General features: G+C 48.6%; 1 protein-coding gene across 2 annotated transcripts; it reads left to right on the forward strand.

Annotated features, from left to right (window-relative positions):
- The first annotated feature begins 55 nt into the window (after positions 1-55).
- On the forward strand, positions 56-17,343 carry SFT2D1 (SFT2 domain containing 1). Of its 2 annotated transcripts, XM_028103284.1 has the most exons (8): positions 56-192; positions 7,587-7,673; positions 8,216-8,298; positions 9,603-9,684; positions 11,849-11,884; positions 13,732-13,790; positions 15,391-15,420; positions 16,858-17,343. In XM_028103284.1, exons 1-8 carry the CDS (start codon positions 130-132, stop codon positions 16,895-16,897), a joined length of 480 nt encoding a protein of 159 aa, XP_027959085.1. In that variant the 5' UTR covers positions 56-129; the 3' UTR covers positions 16,898-17,343. The 2 variants fall into 2 exon arrangements, with proteins under 2 accessions (XP_027959085.1, XP_027959086.1); XM_028103285.1 differs by lacking the exon at positions 11,849-11,884.
- The last annotated feature ends 251 nt before the right edge of the window (positions 17,344-17,594 follow it).

The raw sequence follows: 17,594 nt of genomic DNA on the forward strand, positions 1-17,594 counted from the left end.
CGCGCGCTGCTGGGAAGCGCCGGAAACGGCGGCCCGGATGTCCGGTCACGTGGGGGCTCCGGGTTCCGGGTTCCCGGAGGGCGTGGGGGTGCGGCGAGCGGGCCCGCCAGTGCGGCGGGGAGTAGGGCCATGGAGAAGCTGCGGCGGGTTCTGAGCGGCCAGGACGACGAGGAGCAGGGCCTGACCGCGCAGGTAGCGGGCCGTGGCGGGGGCCGGTCGGCCCGCCTCCCGGGAAGAATCTGGGGAGCCTTGCGGGGTTTCGTGGGGTCTGCAGAAGCCTTAAGTCCCACCCCACGCCCCGCTTTGGCCTCTGACTCTCGGGGACCCCTGTGCCGCGCCGCGCCGCCCTCCCCGGGGCTCCCCCGGGTGTTGTGCGCTGCCCTGGGCTCTGCAGCCGGGCTGGGCAGCGCCGGCAGGTGGGCAGCTGCTTTGTCCTGCGAGCTGCGGGAAGCCGAGGTCTGAGCTTCGTTGCATGGGTTTGCCCCTGGAGGAGAATGAGGTGCCGCGAGTGGGTGTGTGTCTTTTGGAAATAGGGCCACCGGAGGGGGGGGAAGGTCATTGAAAAGTGAAATAAACTGAATTAAACGTTGTTTGGTAAAGCATTGAGCCCCTGGTAAAAGATTCCGAACCAAACGAAACCATCTTTTGCCTCTGTGCTTCTACCCCAGAGGCTCGATGAAGGTTACTTCCTCTGGTGGAAGAATTAAAAATAGCCGAGGACCAGGAACTGTTCTCTGTCTCCGGCGTGTGCATGCTGACAAGTTCTTTTCTGCCTGCCACAGAAGTGGCACGCTTGGAACCGAATGTGCTGCAGAAGGGTCTTTTGTTTGTCCCTCTCCTTGCCTAACTCCCTCCGCCGTTCTATTTATTCAGCCCTTCTTGCGGCCAAGACGCTAGGCTAGTCTGTGAGGGTCCAGAGCCTACAAGACAGCGTCTGCCTTCATTGGACCCGTAACCAGTTAGGCAGATGATGATGGTCACACGGGAACCCACTAATAGGACTGTGAGAGGTGTCAGTGGGCAGTAATGGCCCCCCCGACTGACTCACCGAATCTCTGTGTTGCGCTGCACTTTGTGCCCCAGCGCTGTGTGCTGGACGATGCAGTATCCATAGCTGCATGTGGCTACTTACGTTTAAACTAGTAAAACTTAAAGAAGATTTAACATTCTTTTCTCAGCCACGCCAGCCACATTTCGGGTGTTCGGCAGACACGTGTGTTAGTGGTTGCTGCACGGGATGGTACGTGAGTGGGGCATTTCATTACAGAAAGTTCTGTTGTACGGAGCTGCTCTGAACCTTGGGAACATGACGGTGATAGTGTCGCTTTTCTTGAGCCTGCAGTCTAGAGGGGAGAAAGATGTTGGGAGTATTTGCTTGGGCATGTGGGTGGCCAGCTCCTGCGGGCTGCTGGGAGGAGGGGGAGAGAGCACGCAGCACAGCTCCCCACATGCTGAGTTTGGAGCACTAGAGGATTCTGTCCTCACTGACATAGGAAGTAGGGTAGCCAGTTGGAAGTTTGGGGGGCGGTGAGTGCTGAGGTTCAGGAAGAAGGTACGAACAGGCAAGCGAATGGCCAGGGAGCAAAGGTGGGACTGTCTGCGGCACAAAGGCCCCCCTTGTGGGTAACGGTCCTGACGGCTGAGGGGGGGTCAGATTCAGCAGCGCGAGTGTAGGGCAGGGCCGGCAGAGTTGGATTTAACCAGGGTTTGGATGCTGCCCAATGAACGGATCAGAGGCACAGAGGGCAAAGAAGTTGAGGATGTGTGTAGGAGTGATTATAGGAGCAGGGGTGGGGAGTGTGAAGGGGGAGTGAGTGCTGACGTCGGTGGGCTGGGTAACTAGGGACGCTGGAGGGTAGGAGGTGGTGGTTGGAAAGGGGGATACTTGAAATTGAGACCATGGAGAGATTGGAGATGATGGCGCATCTATTACTGTAGATAAGGGGCTTGGTGGTTGACGTAAGGTGCAGAGATTATTGGAGGAGAGAGGGCGAGGAACCAGGAGTCCTAAGAGAGTTTTGGAAGGCTTGCTTACTCCAGTGATGGCATCACCAACAGTTAAGACAGGAGTGGAGGGATGATAGTGAGCCCCATGCAAAATCCTTAGAAGAGCAAGAGGTGTGGTGTGGGGGTGACCCCGGGATGGTTGTGACAGCAGTGAGGAGGACTTTCACCTAGCCCACTTCCCGTCCCCAGTGGTCAGGATGCGTGGGCCTGAGGAGATAGGCCCTGCTTGGAGAGTGCAGGGGAGACCGGAGTGCAGAGAGCAGGAGGCAGGGACCTGGCGGGGCAGAGGGTGAGGATGTGGGGAGCTTGCTGATGGCGTCTAGGGGGATGTCCTGGGAGTGTGGCAGGACGCACGGGGGGTGCGGGTTGGAGGACTGGATGGGATTGGCTCAGGGTAGACTGGGGAGGTGGCGAGATGGGGGGGTGCCCCTGAGATCTTGGACTGCCCCACCATCCTGCTGAGGGGATTTAGAGGCCAGGCAAGAGGCAGAGTAGCCAGAGTTGTAGGGTCCCTCCTTGTGACATGTCTGGGAAGATGGAGGGAGGGAGAGATGGAGCCAGGTGTGAGAGGGTCCAGACCAACCATACGGTTTCCTGTAGCACTCAGTATAAGGTCTAAACTCTGCTCGAGGCACCTCAGCCCTCTGCAAAACCTCCCCACCTCCCCCCGCAGCCCCCCAGGACGACTGTGCTTGCTCAGCTGCCTGATGGATGCTGGGATGCCCCAGCCCGGCTCCTGGGGCTGGCCTACTGGGCCTTAACCTGTGTGGGCTTTTTCTCGCGGGGATCCGACAAGGGTGACAAGGCAGTTTCTGGAGTGTGAGATGAGGACCCGGATCTGGGGGGAGGTTGGTGTCACAGGGAGGAGAGGACTCTTCCCTCTGATGTTGTCCCCACTTCGGTCAGCTCTTGTTCGATGCACCTCCCCAGAGGCCTGTAGCAAGACTCCTGACGCAGCTGAAGTAGCGCAGCCCGCCCTGCCCTCCACTCTTGGACCTGCTTAATTCCTCCCTACAGCACACACGGCACCTGACGTTCTAGTATGTGGGCGTTTGCTGGTATGAAGACAGCCACTTACCACATTCACAGCTTTGTCACCAGCGTCGGGCTCAGCTGCTGGGCAGTCGGGGTCAGAGTAGCTGATTAAAGACATGGGCCGGGGCGCCTGGGTGGCTCAGTCTGTTAAGCGTCTGACTTCGGCTCAGGTCATGATCCTGGGATCCTGAGTTCGAGCCCCACATTGGGCCCCCTGCTCAGCAGGATTCTGCTTGGGATTTTCCCTCTGCCTGCCGCTCCCCCTGCTTGTGTGCTCACTTGTGTTCTCTTTCTCTCAAATAAATAAATAGATAGATAGATAAATAAAATAAAAAAATTAAAAAATATAAAAATATAAATAAATATAAACAAATATAAAAATACAAAAATATAAAATAAATAAATAAAAATAATAAATAAAAATAAATAAATAAAAAATAAAAAATAAATCAATCTTAAAAGAAAGCAGTAGGCTAAAATGGCAGAGCGAATTGTGCCTCAGATCGTGTTCTGTGACAGTAGTAGCAAGAGGCTGGAAGCAAGGGGGGGCTGGCTTCCCTCTGTGCCATTTCCCCCATGGTCTGGGCACCGGGCAGCGGTATGCTCCCCGTCAAGGGAGCCCCAAACACGAGGAGCTGACGTCAGGGAGGAGGGTGTGTGGAGGGCCAGCCCTCAGCAAGGAGGACAAGCACCTGGGGGCGCTCAGTAGTATTTGCTGAGGGAATGAATGAGCAGACGCTGGAGAGTGAAATCAAGTGAGTTTTTTCTTTAAGCTGGAAGAGGCCTAATCATGCGTACAGGTTGGTAGGAAGGGTCTCAGGGAGAGCACAGGAGTCACCCTCGAGAGCGGGGAGGAGCCGATACTGCACGTTCCCTGAGAAGGTCGAGGGCTTGGGCTCTAAAGCAGGTGGATTGACCTCAGCCACTCTGCGGTCATCTGCGGAAAGGAGGAGAAGGTGTTATTGAGGGGGCTCAGTGGTTTGGTGGAAGCAAGCAGTGGAGGCCGGGCACATTGGCGGTTTGTGTTTTCTGTGTGAAGGCGGGGAAGCTGTCTGCACAGGAAGAGTGTCAGGGCCACACCCGGAGGTTTGAAGTAGCCTGTGGGCAGGGGAGTGAGAAGGTGGGCTGTCTCCACGGCGCCCGTCAGTCCTCCACGTCAGGTTGTCAGGCAGGCGGCGTCAGGGCCCGTGGGAAGGTGGTGATGCCCTGGTTGTGACCCCCCCTCCCCGCCCCCGGTTCTGCTACATGACTGGCCACCAGAGGAAGAGGAAGCAGGCTTGAGTCATGGTGGCATTTTGCCGGATGGATGCAGCAGAAGGGGAATTTTAAATGTCTTCCTGAGCTGATGGAGCATGTCCTTTCTACAGAGAGAGAAGGACCAGTGGGCTGGCTGGGGGACCCAGAGGCTGCAGGGCAGTCCGGGCACAAGCAGTTGGATCTGCGTGCCACCAGGACAACATCGGGGCCTAAGAGCAGCGGCTTGAAGTTTGGATGTGGAGTGATTTTGGGTGGTTAAGAGTGTTCTGGGTCACTGAGTGGAGTGGAGGGCAAAGGCCATGGAGATGAGGGGGCAAGGAGCAGAGAGGGTGGGCTGCCCATGTGGATGTTGGGATCATCCAAGATTCTGCCACGATCCAGGGTAGAACCTGTGATCGGGGGTCCCGAGTGAGAGAGCATGACAGGGAGAGCAGTAGGTGACGGAGGGAGGAGGGCCTGCTAGTCACGGAGGAGGCTGAGTAAGGAGCAGGGCACCTGAGACAGTGTGGCCACCATCCCACTTGAGAGCGCCTATGCACACCTGTTCCTTGAGCTCACTGTCGGCTCACCTTTACCTCTCTATGCGCCACTGTCGTTTTGAACAAGGAGTTGTAGGAGTACTGCATTTGTGGTGTGCATTCGCTGAAAGCCCACCGCATTCCCACTGTTCAGGTGCTGGTAGCCCCGGAGCAAGGCTCAGCTCGAGACAGCTGCCCTTTTGTGATCAGGGGGCTCTCTCCTGGCTTCTCCATCGCTAGGAGAGAAGCAAGTGTCCGCTGGGCCGCGGGTTCATTCTCTCATCTCTAATGTTGCTGCTGCTGGGAACATGTTTTCCAACTATTTTTTTTCAATCAGTTGCGTTCTAGTTCCTGGTGGTGCTGTTTTACTGCAGCAGGAGTGGACCAGAGGAAAGGGGAGTCTCTCCTGCTGACGAGAGGCTTTCTCTTTGCTTCCTCTTCTTTTGTTTTTCTAATTATTTTTATTTATTTATTTTTTAAGATTTTATTTATTTATTTAGAGAGCGTGAGAGAGAGAGCACAAGCAGGGAGAGTGACAGGCAGAGGGAGAAGCAGGCTCCCCACTGAGCAAGGAGCCCAACTTGGGGCTCGATCCCACAACCCTGAGATCATGACCTGAGCCAAAACCAAGAGCTGGACGCTTAATTGATGGAGCCAGCCAGGCGCCCCACTTCCTCTGCCTTTGATAACAAATAAGTAAAGTAACTGTGCCAGTGTCCATGCGTATTTGTTTTCTGAGACAACCTTTAAGAAATCAGCACAGTTGCTGGCTTTCCTGGGCTTATTCCTGATCATGTTTGGACCAGAAAGTCGCACCTGAATGTTTCTGCTGCACTGGGGCTGGAGGGTCCGGGCTCCTTCTGGCTCCTTTGTGGAGAATGTAGTGCCAGGTGTTCTTGCATGTTTTCCCACTTAGGTGTCAGGGAATCTGTGATTTGTTTCGGTGTCCTGGACAGTAGGCGAAGCCCAAGGCAAGTCATTTGCTTGTGGGTTGAATATTCCATATTTACAAATGGAAATAACTTGTTTCCTTTTCAAGTTCATCACTTGGAAGATGGTAATAAGGGGGAAATACCTACAATTATATAAATGACCAGGTTGAGAGAAGAATGAACTGGCTCTTGAAAGCCAGCGGCTGAACTTAGGGATGGGGGGGCGGGGTGATGTAAATTTGTAAACCCATCCCCACGTTACTGCACTCTCCCTGCCCGGTTCCCAGTCCGGCTCCCGTGGGACACTGCTCTGCGTGCACTGGCCACAGGCTGCTTTGCGGTGAGTGGTCTTCGGATTCGTGATGCTCTGCGGAGTGGAAACACTGCAGGGGCCTCTTCCTAGTCAGGAAGCATGACATTTGGACGTTTTCATAGGCAGGTCCATTCTTTGTTTAATGTGGAACAATAGTTTTGCTCTGAACAGGTGACATTGCTGGAAACAAGAATGTGAGTTAAAGCAAATTTTACAAACCATTTAAAATGTGTTAAGTGATATATGTTGCACTTACAATCTTTATTTAGTTATTTTTATCTACTTTTCATGCTGCATAAGGATTCCCAGGTTAATGGGTTGAGGTAAGGAATGTAGCGAAAGGTATTTTCTGTTTTTGCTTCATTCTTGAAAATACATTATAAGCCTATGATCTTATTTTTAAGTATCTATGGTAATATAAGTTAGAAATCAAGTTTTGATATAAAATTCTTAATACGTACTTCTAGTTTCCTGAAATAGCCATTGCTGATACTTTTTCAGCGTCATTGGAAAGTAAGTTCTGAGTGTACTTAGAAATCGGAACGTGTCTGCAGCTGCGTCTGGATTACTGTAGAAGGATCGCCTGGTGATTTCCACTCTACCCACGTGACTTGGTTGCAGTTTGCATGTAGGAATGCTGTTGCTCTAGCATAAATGATCATTTAAAAAATGGGTTTTTAGTAATGGTTGAGGAGGTACCTAGGGCTCTCCTGAGTTGGTTTTGAATGGACTTTTTATAATAAGTGGAAGTTATAGTGGCAGACACAATGGACGGCTGCCAGGTCCCCCTTGTGAGACAGGTGTATGCATCCCCCAGGGGCTCACAGCTGTGCCCTCCTGCACACCCTGGGGGTCCCGCAGGTGTCCCCCTCTGCTGACAGCCCATGGCCAGCTGGCCCCTGCGTCAGGGCGGGACCCACACTGAGGTGCAGTTGACGGCCCAGGCCCAAGCTGAACTCCAGCTGAAACCACATGATCTCCCCTTCCCTGTCAGCTCGTCTCACTTCCCTCGGGGTTTCTGCTGAGAGCAGTTCATGCAGTGGGACCCCTGTCTCAGGCTCTGCACTTGGGGGGCCTCTGCTGCCTCAGGCAGGGACTGAGGGAGGCATGGTGAGCCCTGTGTGCCCGAGACCCAGCCTCAGCAGTGCTCCACATTTTCTGGTCTCATTTCATTTTCCCCTATTTTTTTAGTCATTGAGTATTTTATAATACGTATCATACATTCTGTCATTTCATGCATGTCGGGGTGCATCTGCTGTCCTGCAGGCAAGGGCTGTTAAAACCAGGGGCACAGTGCCGCGGGCATACCTGTGCTCCCGCCGGCAGAGGGAACAGCGGGGCCCCAAGACCGCCCGAGCCCCACGTCGTGCCCACATTTCCCTTCCCAACCTGGGGTGGGGTGAGGGGGGGGGTCTTACCCTTCTCACGTGACCAGATTCAGGGGAAGCTTTGCCCTCCTGCCATGGGGAGTCAGATTGCTCAAGGCAGCTGGGGGACGTGTTCTGACTCCCCTTCCTTCCTAAGGTCCTGGAGGCCTCGTCCCTCAGCTACAACACCAGGCTGAAGTGGTTCGTCATCTGCTTCGTGTGCGGCATTTTCTTCTCTGTCCTTGTGAGTTACAGCCTTCTGTTGCCCTCGTGACTTATATTTTAGGCCAGACTAACCCCATTTAGTTCCAGCAAGCAGCCCGCGGTCTGTTTCCAGGGGACATAGTCAGTCACCTGAAATAAAGGGCTAGAGATCAATACAGAGATGCAGAAATTAGTATTTGGGGGGTGGTTTATAGGTTGTGAAAATAATTCTTTTTAAGAAAAATCCATGTGTGTAGAAAGCTGTAGAGTCAGGAATAGAGATGTGTAAACTATTTAACTTGCCGCTTATAAAGAATATTAATTTAAGTAGAGTGAGATTTACGCACATGTGTAGGGAAGGTGTATTACAGTTAAGTTTTACATACTTATATGCAAAATAGGCAGAAGAGTCCAGTTAGCAAAGAACAATGAAAATTAACTGTCTTTTTAAAACGACGTAGAGACTATATGAGCACATTTATACTTAAATTGTACATTATTATATAATCATTTCTCTTGTAGCACGTTTATATTTTACGCTATTACAACGGTAAAATGATTTCAAAATATATCTGAACTCAGGGGACCGGATTGCTGTGGCTTCCTGGTGGCATAAAGCTGTTTGCAGTGTTTTATACCTTTGGAAATCTCGCTGCGCTAGCCAGGTGCGTATGGAAGTCGGGCTCCTCCACGTTTGGTTTGCTGGCACCATCACCAGCCTTCCTTTCCTGGAGGCACTTCCCAAATAGTATGGCTTTTGGAGCCACAAGATTTATGTTCGTCCAATAAGTGTTTATTGACCCCCTGCTATGTGCCCGGGGCATCACGGTGTGGGAACGGTAGGAATGGCCAGCCTTTGGGGCACTTGCTAAGTGTTTCTGTCTGTTACCGCAGTGTCTGAGGTGGGCACTGTTATCGCCCCCACCTTATGGCCGGGGGTTGTAGCACAGAGAGGGTGAGTCAGTATCCCGTGATGTGCCCAATAGGGTGACCGACAGGCTTTCTAGCAGACCGTCCTCCAGAGCCCTGGCTCATGGTGCCGTGCTTGGCTCCCTGCTTGGGAAGCCCTGTCTCAGTGAGGGCAAGGACCGGACTGCCTCCCAACCAGCCAGGAGATCCTCCGGTAGTGCTGAGCAGATAGAGGGTGAGGACCGCCAGCCCAGGAGCATTTTGGATTGGGGCGCAGGAATCCCTTTCAGAGGATCTTGGTGCCCATTTGGGTGTGTTGATGTCTGTTGGAGTAGTTGTCAGGTGTATGCGTTTTGCATTTGTGTACATTGAGCTTTCAGAGGTCACCTTCTGTCTCCTCAGGAATATTCTGGATCAGAGGTAGTCAAGTGAACCTGTGTGGCCGAGGCCAAGATCAATGGGCTTTCCTGGGCTCGTGCCCACAGAGCTGTTCCTTCAGGCTGGAACAGAGCCCAGCTCAGCAGGTTTAGGTCATGTCACTGTGGGGGGCTTTGCAGTGACCGAGCGTTGTTCTGGTCTGTAGCGTGCAGGGGTGAGGGGTAGCAGTGTGTGAATTGGCTCAGATTGGGAACATGTGACCTGAGAGTTCAGGACTGCTCCGGCCATCACGTTCACCGGGAGCTATGAAACAATACCGCGAATACCTTGTGAGAAGGCATTGGTGTGTCCTAGAACACCAGATTCACGGTTCCTTTTGGAGCGCCTGGCTGGCTCAGTTGGTAGAGCATGCAGTTCTTGATCTTGGGGTTGTGAGTTCAAGCCCACGTTGGGCCTAGAGCTTAGTTAAAGAAAATAAAGTATTAAAGTTTTAGAAAAAGTTTGCTTTTAACGTTAAGGGAAAATATAACTGATTTAGTGAGAGATTTTTATTAGTAAACCAACATAAGATATCTTTTCTTTAAAGCATTTATGTTTATATAGCCAGACAAAGTAGCAGGCCCATCTCTTCGTTCTCCTGTTTGTTTCATATAAGTTCATACTTTTTTTTTCTTTTTTTAAGTACATGCTTTCTAATGGGACCCGTGAAGCAACTGAAGAAAATGTTTGAAACAACAAGACTGCTTGCAACAATTATTATGCTTGTAAGTAAATAATGAAAATTAAAACTTAGAGAAGTGTTTTTTGCATGATTATCTTACAGATAATTGCCCGCTTTTATATATATACTATTATATTTCTCTTGCTGCATGTAATAGTCCTATCCTTAAGGCTTTGTGTTCAGAGAATTTAGATGATATGGCATTACTTAAATTGACTGACTTGCTCAATCCTGCTTTCTGTTGCACATACCTACCACTGGAGCTCTGAGTATTAACGTGGAGATCAGAGGTGGATGTATGTCATTTCCCAGCCCCATAGAGCACCTCAGAACAGGTGGCTGTGTGTGCTCTTTGGAGGATGGGGCTGGAACACAGGTCTCTTCTGAGGCCATTCACCTCTTTTCTCAGGGACGCTTGGCTTCATTCACGTAGCCTGTCGTCAGGCTTCTGTCCCTTCCCTGTGTGACTGTTTGTTTGTACTCCCAGCAGCATGGCTTCTGAGCCGTGCCTTTCAGGATGCCATTCATCACTTGATGGGTTTTGTGCATGGCTGTCAGGTCATCACTCTTAAATGTAGGGTCTTTGAATCGGGGCAGGAGTGGGCTTGTGGTTAGAAAGTTTGCACATCATGCATTTTGGGTTCTTGGCTGATGTTTTGGGTGCCATGGGCCAAGGAACTGAAGTGTCCCTCTCTCCACTGAGCCCCTTCTTCCCAATTGGCTTGTCTGTGTCTCTTGCAGATTTCTCTTTAAGCACGTTGTTGAACTTAAGGATCAGCATCAGCTAGTATGTCCTTGTAACACTAGGAAGCTTTTAAACACAGCTGAATTGGTTAGATGTGTAGTCAGGAAATGTTCTCAACCATAATGTGTGTGAATCTCCTCCCACCTCTTTACCAGAGGAAAAAACCCTCTTTAGCCTAACTTTTTATTTATGTCCTTATTCAACTTCATCATATTTTATTACCATTTTTCTAATTTTTCCAGTTATTTTGGAATTTCCTATATTAACATGTATAGCAGTATATTAATGTTCAACTTTGTGTGGGTTACCTAAGCTTATGCAACAGCATAAGCTTCTCACACTGTGAGAAGTTTATGTTTTACTAAGATTTTATGTAGATTGGCTTTCTTTAGGATATCCTGGAACCCATCTTAGTAATGTACTCTACACAAATAAGCATAAAGTCAAGAAGGCTGTTCAAACATTTAGAAATACATACTGTTTCCCAAGAGAGACCATTAAGTATTTAGAGGACGTAACTTTGGTGATGACCTGAGTCGTGGCGTTTCCAGTTGAGTGTTCTGTGTGCTCAGATTTGCTGCTGACATAATTTGTGCTTAATCATGACAGTGAAGCGGTGATTGCCACTTACGCAGCATCCTGTCAGTGCCGGCCCCTAGCCCAGGCCGTGACAGGTTCTGATCCACTACCACCATTGTCCTCTAGAGCAGCTCTGTAGACACTGTCCTCACTTTAAAGAGGAGAAAACTGAAGGCGAGAGCAGACGACTGATTGAACACTCTCGGTGTCAGAGCTGGGATCTCACACAGGGCTCTGCCTGCCAGCCTCCTGCTTGTCACTGTTGCTGTCGCCCGCCCCTCACCTTCACTCCCCTGCCTCCTTGGGACACAGGGACATGAGTGATGATGTCATCTTCGGTGTGCAAATCATTGCAGTAGATTCCTTATGTCAAGTTAAGTAAAGTAGAGTTTCCCGGGTGTTCCCGGCGGCGCTAAGCATCTGTTGCAGTGTTCTGTTACTGAACATTCACGTAAGCACTTCTCAGCACGGCGGCCGTCGGGATGAAGAGCACAGCTATCGCGGTGAGCACTGAGTTGTGGATGCGGGTGTTGAACCCCTGTCCCGTACACCCGAAACTGATGTAACACGGGACAGTAGTTATACAAGACCTAAGAAAAAAATTAAAAACAAGACAGCTGATATCCTTCCTCAGACATCCTTTCTGTTGATTTATTTAGCGGATTATTTACTAGGTGCTTGTAGTTTGCCAAGGAACAATGCGGTCCTAGACTTTGAGGTGGAGCCCACTTGGCACAGGGTAAGAAAGTACGATCAGTGTGGCTGTGTCCTTGATTTGGTCCTAGAGCTCGATTATGCGCCAGGGAGTGCAGGTTGGCTTATGAATCCTTTTAAGCTTTTAGAAGGACTCACATTTGCGATTTTTTTCTTTCCTTTCCCATAGTTGTGTTTCGTACTTACCTTGTGTGCTGCTCTTTGGGTAAGTTATGTGCCTGCCTCCTACTAACCGTGGCCCCTCACCCGTGTCGTCACACCACCCCAAAGGAGCTCAGAGTCTGGCGTCTAAAACCCCCCAAGGTTGGGTGTCCCTAAGATGGTGTATAGTAACATGAGGTTAGTGGTTAGACTTGTGACAGACTCTGCCCTCCAGAACAGACAGGGGAGTTCAGACTCGCTTTTAGGGCAGAAGCACCAGCTCCTCTAACAACTCCTGGGCTCCGAGAGGCTCTTGCTGGGGGTGTTTTCTCTGTCTGCTGTGCTCGCTGGCTGGCCACGCTGTCCCCTCAGGCAGGGGGATGCTGCAGATGCCGGAGTACATTTTGAATCACAGGATGTTGAAACTAATAAGGAGAAAGGGCAAGAAAACAAACCAAAACAAATGAACCAAAAGAGACAAAAGGGGGGGCTCGGCTCGCTCAGTTGGATGATCTCGGGGTCATGAGTTGGAGCCCCATGTTGGGCGTAGAGATTACGTAATTTTTAAAAAGATGTAAAATCACTTAAAAAAAAAAAGGCAAAACAACTTAAATTAATCCTGTAGCTCTTAAGGTATGGTGAACAGCTCTGCGTTAGCCTCTGGGGGGAAATGACACTATTCCAATTCAGCTGACTTCTCAGTGTTCCTGAGTCTTCATTATATGTGTTTATTGCACCCCCGTCTACTTCCCAAAGGGATTTGAGGTGGTTCTCGAGCTATCAAGAAAACTGCACATTTAAAAAAAGAAAGAGTAGTGTATAATATATTTTAGGAATATTCTATCAAAAATGTTCTGATTTTCTTTTTAATTTTGATGATGTAAGGACTGAGCTTGAATTATGTGACAATGCTCACACCTCATTTCTCAATGATAACTCAAAAGAATATTCTTAAGCCGTACTTGTATGTCTGTGTGGGGCATTGATTCCCGGCTCTTGGATGGCCTAACCACCTATTTATTTGTAGGCAGTATAAACTAAAAATGGTAAGTGAACAAATATAAATAAAAATGGACAAGGAATCCAAAAAATAGGCCATTTTAACACAGAAACTGTTCATTTTATGTTATTCTAGGAGATTATAATAAAATGCAGTTTTCCTTCAAAAACTAACAACCAGGAGCAAGAGAGGAGTGAAGTTATGTAAGCCCCGGAGGACAGAGACCTGACAGCTCAGTGTGGTTTGAGTGTTCATGGTGGTGGAGGTGCCTCTGACCTGGACACGTGGCTTTAATGAGCCTCTGCACAGTTACCTTGGGGGCTCTGAGCCAGTGCCAGACATTTAGCAGTATTTAAATTGAGGTGCAGAATTTTAGAAAGGAAATGTGCAGATTGAAACTTCACATCTACTGAATCTTAAATCTGTCATCCTAGGGGCGCCTGGGTGGTTCAGTCGGTGAAGCGTCTGCCTTCGGCTCAGGTCATGATCCCAGGCTCCTGGAATCGAGCCCCACGTCGTCGGGCTCCCTGCTTTGCGGGGAGTCTGCTTCTCGCTCTGACCCTCTCATGCTCTCTCTCTCTGCCATTCTCTTATTTATTTACCTAAGAGAGAGAGAGAGCATGAGCAAGGGGAGGGGCAGAGGGAGGAGCAGACTCCCCGCTGAGCAGGGAGCCTGATGCAGGACTCCATCCCAGGACTCCAGGATCATGACCTGAGCCGAAGGCAGACGCTTCACCGACTGAACTGCCCAGGTGCCCAAATAAAAAAATCTTTTTTTAAAAAAAACCTGTGGTACTAAGAGTAAGTGAAGCCGTCTTCTGCATTTTGAAGGGCAGGAATTGAACTTGCTTGTGAAAAATATTTTTAAAAATCCTTAACTTACCATTTCTCTGTTTTTGCTGTTGTTATAGTGGCACAAGAAGGGCCTGGCCTTACTATTCTGCATATTGCAGTTCTTGTCCATGACCTGGTAAGTCTCACGTGGGTTAGACAGTTAACATCCCCTGAGCAGTGAGAGAGTTTTGTTGCGAGCCTTTGAGCCTGGGAACGTGATGAAGGCTGTGCCTGGAGGCCGGACCTCCCGAGAGGTCAGATGAGTGAGATCTGCCAGGTGTCCCATGAGACTCGGCGTCGCTCGGTGGTGACCGGAGGGCGGGCCGTGGAGAGAGAGGTGGAGGTCACTGCCTGGAGCGTGGGCTGCTGGGCCGGCTTGCTTACACCATGACGCATTTACTGCTTTCCGAGTACGTGAAAGAGAAATGATAGGGAATGTAGGTGATACCATGTGAATCCAAAGAAGTGAGGCCGTGTCACGGGAGAAGCCCCAGATAATGTCGGCTTACCGTTGCCTTTGCGCTGTGGGGTGAGTAATTACCGAGTCGATGTCGTTCTGGGGAGTGTGGCGCTGCCACACCTGGCGCTGTCCCATCGGAATCGTCAGTGAATATGGTTGACCGTTGAGCAGCTGTGGGGTGAGGGGCACCCAGCCCCACCTGGTTCAACACCTGTGTGTAACATTTGACTGCCCAGAGCTCACCCACTAAGAGTCTACTGTGACTGAAACCGATCAGTACATGTTTTCTCTTATGTCTTAGATGCTATAGTCTTACAGTAATACCTATTTCTTAATTCTTTTTGGTATTCCTAGGCTATGTGGTTCATCTGCGAGTTTTTTCAAATTGTTGCAAATCTCCAACAAAAAAATTTCCCAAAGTATTGATTGAAAAAAAAATCCACATTTAAGTAGACCCGAGGAGTCAGCTGCACGTAGTCGTAGATACTGCTCCCCTGGCCCTCCTTCCGAATGTTCTCTTCTGCCCCTTCTTCCTGATCACACGTTCCCCTCCAGGAAGTCTTGTCACGTTTGGACTGCATGCAATCTGACTGCATAAAAGGCCCAGTGCGTATGTGATTCAATTGGGTGAGCTCCACCCCACACGCTTCCATGTTTTTCCCAACACAAGAGTTTCTGGAGTGTTTCCCTTTCTCTTTAGAGCTCAGTTAGTCAGTCCCCCCCCGAGTGGCTGTTTCCCGTCTCCCTGATGGTGCCCCTCTGAGATCACTCTTTGCTTTGGCCCCGGGTCTCTCCGCCCTGACGGCTGGAGCACCCACGGTTGCTGCGTGCGCTTCTCCACCTGCTGTTCAGCTCTGTTTCAGTGAACTGTGGCAAGGTTTCAATCAAATTCCTTGGCCTTTTTCTATAATGTGTTGCTTTTTCTATTGTGTCATCTGTACTTAATGATGGGCTTACTCCCTAAAGGAGAATGCAGTTTATTCTCAGTTATTTTATAGTTTTTATTAAAAAACAGGGTCTAGTATCTCCAGCTCAGACTTCAGCAGCAGTTGTCAGGGTCACGTAGAGAGTTTGTTCAGGAGGTGGGGGGTGGGGCACAAAAATGTGTATTTTTAATCAGTTCCTTGCTGATGCTGTTCATTACTGGTCTGGGGCCATATTTTGAGGATTGCCGTACAATATGCTGCCATATTTTCTGGGGTGTTCGAGTAAGGCCACTTGGCATGAGGAAGAACGGTATTTAGATGGTCTCAACATCTGTGAACTTTTCCTGCAGGTACAGCCTGTCATACATCCCATATGCAAGGTGAGGCTGTTGTTTCTGGTCCTCTAACGATCTTTAACACAAATATGTGAATTTTAGCATATGTACGTTAAAATGTGATATAAAAGGCTGTTTTTTTTTGTTTTTTGTCTTTTGTTTTTGGTGGACTTTGACTTTCTCCCCCCAAAGAAATTATTTTTTAAATAAGATGAGTAGAAGTCTGCCATATAAAGTGAAACCATTTTGAACGTATGTAGCAGTTAGGTTGGGAATGTGCTGCTTTTGCCACCTGGACACTTGCAGGTAGGAAATTCCTGATCCTTCCATGACTGCACATACTCAGGACATGAGACATAGAGACACCAGCAAAACAAATTCTACATTAAAGATAAAGCAAGTTAGTGAAAAAATGACGTGTGATATGTGTTTGTTTTAAGCCGGCAGAAACATATTTACATGTCAAGAGTAACTGCCGTCTTCTTATATTTTTCCCGAGAAATGTATTCATTTAGTTGTGGAGGGAAAAGGAAAACTCACTGTAATCTTAAACCTGACCAGTTCAGAAGAATACTCTGTTGAGGCACAGCTTTGTTTCTTTGTAAAATCTGGAAACATAGGTTACCTATGAAACACGGCAAAATTGTATGCCTAACATGAACAAGGAAGGAGATTGTAGAAATTCTATTTTTGTTGCATTTCAAATGGCCGATTCTTTTTGATGAGTGCTTACAAGGAGGACAGGCAGACCAGGGTCAACTCCAGGTGGGCAAGCTGTGGGACCGGAGACTGCAGGTGGTTCTCCAGTCCTCAGGACCTCTGCTGGGAGATCTGGTGCCGTTTCTCAGCTCGGGGAAAGGTCACCTAGAAATGATGTCCAGCCCTGTGAGTCTGAGCTCGAAGCCACAGCAATTCCAAGCCAGGCCCAACCCCTGCATTTGAGGGCCATGCACAGAATCTGCTCAGACATCTCCAGTTCATTGGTGCATCCATATACAAAGAGTAACTTTAAATGAATGAAAATGTTAAGTAATAGTTGAAACAAGTTGTTTTCGAAAGAAAATGTGAAAGGCGAAGGAAGTGAACGTGAATATTTCTTTGGAATTCCGAGGATGTCATTATAAACATTTTCCTTTTTAAAATCCAGTTCATTATTTCTCTTTAAAAAGTATTCTTTTGTTAGGTTATTTTTGATGTTTACATTTATTTCTTTATATTAAGATTAGCATACGTGCTAGAAAAGAGTGCCTAAAATAAATGTCATTTCAGACATTAAAACGTTATTTTCAAGTTTCAGTTCTTGATTTTAGGTGATATTCAGCAAAGTTTTTGTTAGGGAATGCTTCGGAGGCTCCACCTGAATTCTGATGTAGAGAGGTGATCCTGCGTTTGTCTCTTGGCAAGAATGTTTTCTCCAACATCATTATATATGAGGCAGATTATTACATTGTTTTTTTTTCTCTCCCCCCCCCGCCCCACCAGGGATGCGGTAATTAAATGCTGCTCTTCTCTCTTAAGCTGAAAATCAGAAACTCTTTGAAAAGAGCCTTGGAAAGTCGATATTCTGTTCACTCCCCAAACAGCTGCTGTGACAGGTTATTAAGACCATTTTGTGTACTGGTGGAAACTACATGCTCGATTCAACTGTTAAACACTTGTAATGTGAAATTCATTATGTCTCATTAACATGTTCTTCCCCAAATAAGGCGTTTTTAATCATTGCCAATTGTAAATGATTTTTAGCTCGTTTTTTAATCCTTTCTAAATAGCATTTAAGATGTGAATATTGAAGGATAAACCTATGCTGCAAGCTTTTTTGGCTCTTTAAAAATGCCTACGTTTTTTTTTCTTTTTTTTAAATTTTAAATGTGAAGGTTTTTACTTTAAGCTAAAAACTGCTTACTATATGTAATAAAAATAATATATAAATCTTTACAATTTTGAAATAAACCCACACTTGGAAAAATACTTTTCTGGGTCAAATGTATAATGTGCTGGGTGGGGGACACACTGACTCAGTCCCGGCACTGTGCACTCTTTCTGTAGAAGAATGAGTAGGCTACAGTCTGCCCTCCTGAGTACACGCTTGCAGAAGATCACCGTGTCATGGTGAAAGTAGTGATAAGGGTGTCACTCAGGGTGTAGGGGGCAGCATGCTCCAGGCGCGCCTCCACAGCCCGGGCCTGGGTTGCCCGGTCGTTTAGGGTCAGGCAGGCCGA

The sequence above is a fragment of the Eumetopias jubatus genome, unplaced genomic scaffold, assembly GCF_037043125.1.
Source record: "Eumetopias jubatus isolate StellerSeaLion01/CBP00866 unplaced genomic scaffold, mEumJub1_p1.0 scaffold_6, whole genome shotgun sequence".
Lineage (NCBI taxonomy): Eukaryota > Metazoa > Chordata > Mammalia > Carnivora > Otariidae > Eumetopias > Eumetopias jubatus.